The 5,664-nt window shown below is 43.8% G+C and overlaps 1 protein-coding gene across 1 annotated transcript; it reads right to left on the reverse strand.

The window, feature by feature from the left end:
- Positions 1–306: 306 nt before the first annotated feature.
- LOC139576177 (transcription factor JunB-like) lies at positions 307–2,153 on the reverse strand. The gene has a single exon (XM_071401935.1). It carries the CDS (start codon positions 1,795–1,797, stop codon positions 817–819), a length of 981 nt encoding a protein of 326 aa, XP_071258036.1. The 5' UTR covers positions 1,798–2,153; the 3' UTR covers positions 307–816.
- Between the last annotated feature and the right edge of the window lie 3,511 nt (positions 2,154–5,664).

The following is a 5,664-nucleotide window of genomic DNA, read 5'->3' on the forward strand; positions in this document are numbered from 1 at the left end:
CAGAAAGCTTCGCTCACAGTGACGTAATCTACCAGAAGAGTCCTTATATGGACACCCTGTGCGTAAAAGGTAGTCTAATAGCATCGAATCTCTCACTGTAAAGGAGCATGACCTAAACCCATCTTCAATGAAAACTAGCCATTTAATTCACACGCTTAAGGTTGTTGTTCATGCATAACACTAGACTTCAGTAAATGTGTAAAATCCTCTGCGCATATAGCCATCATTCAACGACCAATATAATTTCCAAGTCGCATTTTTAGCAAACACCATGAATGACACCAATAGACAAACATGAAGCCAAAATCGTTTTGAAAAGAGACTTTACTTAATTAAATATACATCGCACAAATAAAAAATACATTGTAAACATGACAATATTAATTTGTCAGGATCAACCTGGCAAACAATAACTTAAACATTTAATGAATGCAGCATTGCATGATGATATGCAAAATTACAAACAATACAATAACATTTCCATTGATTAGGTATCAAAACCAGCCTATCAAGTGGTCTCTGGTTTGTTTTTGTAGTCACTCAGTGTCAGTGTCTATGTTCAGTCTGGATGCTGTTCCTGTTGTCATGTATTTGGATTATATGGTCCCTTGTGCGGTGTCCAGCATCCGGAAGTACCATTTGTCAGTCTTTTACCCGAAATGAGAGCAGCCTACACACAGCCTGTGGCCGTGTTGTCATTACCAACAATAGCCTGCCGGTATATGGCCTCTTCCAGTGCTGTTCATGTAGAACATTCCTCCAGTGTTGTCACTTCTAAATCATGAATTACTCTGCGTAATGCCCTCGCCTCTCCATTTAAAATGCCTCCATTTTGCTCGTCAACATCAGCTGACAGCCGCTGCTTACATGTGTCAGGACTTTCTGTTTGAGCTGGGCGACTTGTTCACGAAGCACAGTCGCTGTGTTGGAGAGCCCAGCATTGTCCGACTTCAGAACTTTCACCTTGTCCTCCAGTCGGGAGATGCGCTCCAGTTTGCGGCGCCGGCATTTGGTTGCTGCTAGTCGGTTTCTAAGCCGCTTCCGCTCGGCCTTGATTATCTCTTGATTTTCCATGTCGATTGGGGACATTGGCGGGGAACCGTCGCTGCTGTGTAGATCAGGGACGGTTTGTGGTTCTTCTTTGAAAGCCACAAGGCGCTGTGGATGGACCCCAGCGCCAGGTAGAGAGTACTGAAAGGGGTGTGACGCGTGCGTCGAGGTCTGTTGGTGATGGCTCTGCTGGTGGTGCGGCGGTAAGTAGTTGATGGTGGTACTGGGGTAACTGGATGCGGAAGAGAGGTTAGTGTTTGGGCAATAAGCGTTCAGTGTTGTGTAAATTGGAGGCTCGGGCTGCAGGGAGGAGCCGAAGACACTAGAGGCCGCCGCCGAACAGGTCGTCACACCACCCGCTCCAATAGACACGTTGGGCGGGGCCATGGGCATATGGTTTATCTTGTGGAGCTCGTCCAGGGCTTTCACGAAGCCCTCCGCAAAGCCCTCCTGCTCATCGGTGATGCTCCGGTTGTAGAAGTACTGGCCTGGGGTGGGAGTAGTAATTATACCGTTACTGTTTTGGATGATAAGCCTTTCGAGTTCAGGGGAAGCAAGCTTCAGTGACCCGACATCCTGGTGCGCTGCTTGGTACAAGTCAGACTTGAGGTTGCGATATGGCTCTGTCAAGTTCATATTCATATTCTGCTTTAGGAGTTTGTAGTCGTGCAATGCAGCATCAGAGTGGCCATAAGCCGAGATAAAAGAGTCGTCATGATAAAAAGGCTGCTCCATTTTTGTAGACATAAAGTCGTAGGAAAGTGAGCTTACCAGTTGTGTTTAAACAGTCTCAGGATATTGGTCAACAAATGACGGTGTCAGCAAAAAGTAGGATTACGCATCAACGCAAGCACCCCTCTTTTTCAGCAATGACCCCCCAGTTCAAAACTAAAAAATAATTTCACTTCTAAAAGTGTGAGGGAAAATCCAAGATGTAGAACAGAGCAGTGGTCCACGAAGGCTGTCAACAGATGAATGACCGCAGTATTGACGTGATCCAATGGCTTGAACTATCTATTTCAACCTTGTATAAGAAAAAACTAACTTTATACCCACACATAAGGTTGCGTTCAGGGTATGTTGTTCTATGTGATAAATTCACTCTGAGTGAGCAGCTAGTAACATGCCGTTTTATATACACACCAAACATTGGGCTAGTTCGTGTTGCATGGCCCGGTGCCCCGGGTGGGCGGAGTCTGTTTATTTTAGACTATTCCATTGGTCCATAAACGAAATCTCCACTCACCCTGTGCACTGGCCATGCAAACCGAATCAGCCCACACGCGTGCTGTCAAGATTGGCAAAGGGAATTGATTGGATAGAAACTATTTGTGCACGCCCAACAACATAACGTCAGGATTATGACGCGATTGCCAGGAACTACTTTGATTGTAAACCGATCGTTAACACGCTCATGTAGGCAAGAAAAGTGAACAGTGAAGCAGGGCTGGATTAAGAATATACTTCTATACATTCTTCACCTAATTTATTGAAATCGCTGTAAAGACTAATGTACAACGATGTTTAGACTAATTTGTCAACATGTTTCTAGGCTGTTGATATACGTTGTTTTGTGATCTGACTGTTATATTGTCACTACAGTAGACTACATTACTGTGATGTTGCACGGTCCGACGTTGTTACATTGTTACAAATTGATAGGCATTGTCCATCAGACGCTGAGCTGCGCTGCCTAGGCCTACATATTATGTGGACGCCAAATTTTGTAGGCCTATAAGATGAGTTGCAATTCACTTGTTAATTTTAAAGCAAGTTTGTTTGATGAATTGCATGTAGCAGGGATAACTATTAGCCTAATGTTCTGCTGAAATTATATTTGATTGTTCCGTGTGCAAATGTGATGAACAATGCCGCGATGGGGTTAACGTAACCGTGGAGACCACATAATGTATATCATGTATTAACTATATATATTGATATACTATGGTGGGATCGATTATTTTTTTATTATTATTTTTGATCGAGTATTTAGATATGAGGAGAAAATCCGCGTTCCATATTTGGGCATGCCGACGCGTTAGTTCCTCTGAGAGAACGGGGAAGCTGCCCCCCTCAGCCTCATTCCAGCAGGATTCCTGTTGTATAAAGCTCATCCGTGTGAGAGCTAGGGACTTTTTGTTTGAATAATTTTAGATGAAAGCAAAAATTTCTCAGCTACATTTTGTATTGTTGGAAGGCAACTCCTTTACTGAGTTCATGGTTATCAATTGATTTAATGTACCCCATGAGTCTTATTTATTTGTAATTAATCAGTTAAAATTAATAATTCAATGTTTTCCAATTGTAGCAGCGATATTGCCCTTTCTCATCTTATGTACAGTGCATTCGGAAACTATTCAGACCCCTTGACTTTTTCCACATTTTGTTACGTTACAGCCTTGTTCTAAAATGGATTCAATTGTTGTTGTTTTTCTCATCAATCTACACACAATAATGACAAAGCAAAAACAGATTTTTAGACATGTTTGCAAATGTATTAAAAAACAGAAATATCACATTTACATAAGTATTCAGACACTTTACTCAGTACTTTGTTGAAGCACCTTTGGCAGTGATTACAGCCTCTAGTCTTGGGTATGACGCTACACGCTTGGCACACCTGTATTGGGGAGTTTCTCCCATTCTTCTCTGCAGATCTTTTTTCAATATTTTTTTTGATTTCACCTTTATTTAACCAGGTAGGCCATTTGAGAACAAGTTCTCATTTACAACTGCGACCTGGCCAAGATAAAGAAAAGCAGTGCGACACAAACAACAGAGAGTTACACATGGGATAAACAAACGTACAGTCAATAACACAATAGAAAAATCTATATACAGTGTGTGCAAATGTAGTAAGATTAGGGAGGTAAGGCAATAAATAGGCCATAGTGGCGAAATAATTACAATTTAGAAATTAAACACTGGAGTGATAGATGTGCAGAAGATGAATGTGCAAGTAGAGATACTGGGGTGCAAAGGAGCAAAACAATAAATGACAATATGGGGATGAGGTAGTTGGGTGGGCTATTTACAGATGGGCTGGGTACAGGTGCAATGATCGGTAAGCTGCTCTGACAGCTGATGCTTAAAGTTAGTGAGGGAGATATAATTTGTAAGTCGCTCTGGATAAGAGCGTCTGCTAAATGACTTAAATGTAAATGTAAATATAAGACTCCAGCTTCAGTGATTTTTGCAATTCGTTCCAGTCATTGGCAGCAGAGAACTGAAAGGAAAGGCGGCCAATGGAGGATTTGGCTTTGGGGGTGACCAGTGAAATATACCTGCTGGAGTGCGTGCTACGGGTGGGTGCTGCTATGGTGACCATTGAGCTGAGATAAGGCGGGGCTTTACCTAGCGAAGACTTATAGATGACCTGGAGCCAGTGGGTTTGGCGATGAATATGTAGCGAGGGCCAACCAACGAGAGCATACAGGTCGCAGTGGAAAACGGATGGCACTGTGATAGACTGCATCCAAATTGCTGAGTAGAGTGTTGGAGGCTATTTTGTAAATGACATCGCCGAAGTCAAGGATCGGTAGGATAGTCAGTTTTACAAGGGTATGTTTAGCAGCATGAGTGAAGGATTCTTTGTTGCGAAATAGGAAGCCAATTCTAGATTTAATTTTGGATTGGAGATGCTTAATGTGAGTCTGGAAGGAGAGTTTACAGTCTAACCAGACACCTAGGTATTTCCACATGTTCTAAGTCAGAACCATCCAGAGTAGTGATGCTGGACGGGCGGGCGGGTGCGGGCAGCGATCGGTTGAAGAGCATGCATTTAGTTTTACTTGCATTTAAGAGTGTAACGGATGTGAAATGGCTAGCTAGATGGCGGGTACGCGCTAATAGCGTTTCAATCGGTTACGTCACTTGCTCTGAGACTTGAAGTAGGGTTTCCCCTTGCTCTGCAAGGGCCGCGGCTTTTGTGGAGCGATGGGTAATGATGCTTCGTGGGTGACTGTTGTTGATGTGTGCAGAGGGTTCCTGGTTCGCGCCCGAGGTCGGGGCGAGGGGACGTACTAAAGTTATACTGTTACAAGAGCAGTTGGAGGCCATGGAAGGAGTGTTGTATGGCATTGAAGCTCGTCTGGAGGTTTGTTAACACAGTGTCCAAAGAAGGGCCAGAAGTATACCAAATGGTGTCGTCTGCATAGAGGTGGATCAGAGAATCACCAGCAGCAACAGCGACATCATTGATGTATACAGAGAAAAGAGTCGGCCCGAGAATTGAACCCTGTGGCACCCCCATAGAGACAAACAGAGGTCCGGACAACAGGCCCTCTGATTTGACACACTGAACTCTATCTGAGAAGTAGTTGGTGAACCAGGCGAGGCAGTCATTTGAGAAACCAAGGCTGTTGAGTCTGCCGATAAGAATGCGGTGATTGACAGAGTCGAAAGCCTTGGCCAGGTCGATGAAGACGGCTGCACAGTATTGTCTTTTATCGATGGTGGTTATGATATCGTTTAGGACCTTGAGCGTGGCTGAGGTGCATCCATGACCCGCTCAGAAACCAGATTGCATAATGGGGAATGTACGGTGGGATTCAAAATGGTCGGTGATCTGTTTGGTAACATGGCTTTCGAAGACTTTAGAAAGGCAGGGTAGGA

This window comes from Salvelinus alpinus, chromosome 1 (genome assembly GCF_045679555.1).
Source record: "Salvelinus alpinus chromosome 1, SLU_Salpinus.1, whole genome shotgun sequence".
NCBI classification, from domain to species: domain Eukaryota; kingdom Metazoa; phylum Chordata; class Actinopteri; order Salmoniformes; family Salmonidae; genus Salvelinus; species Salvelinus alpinus.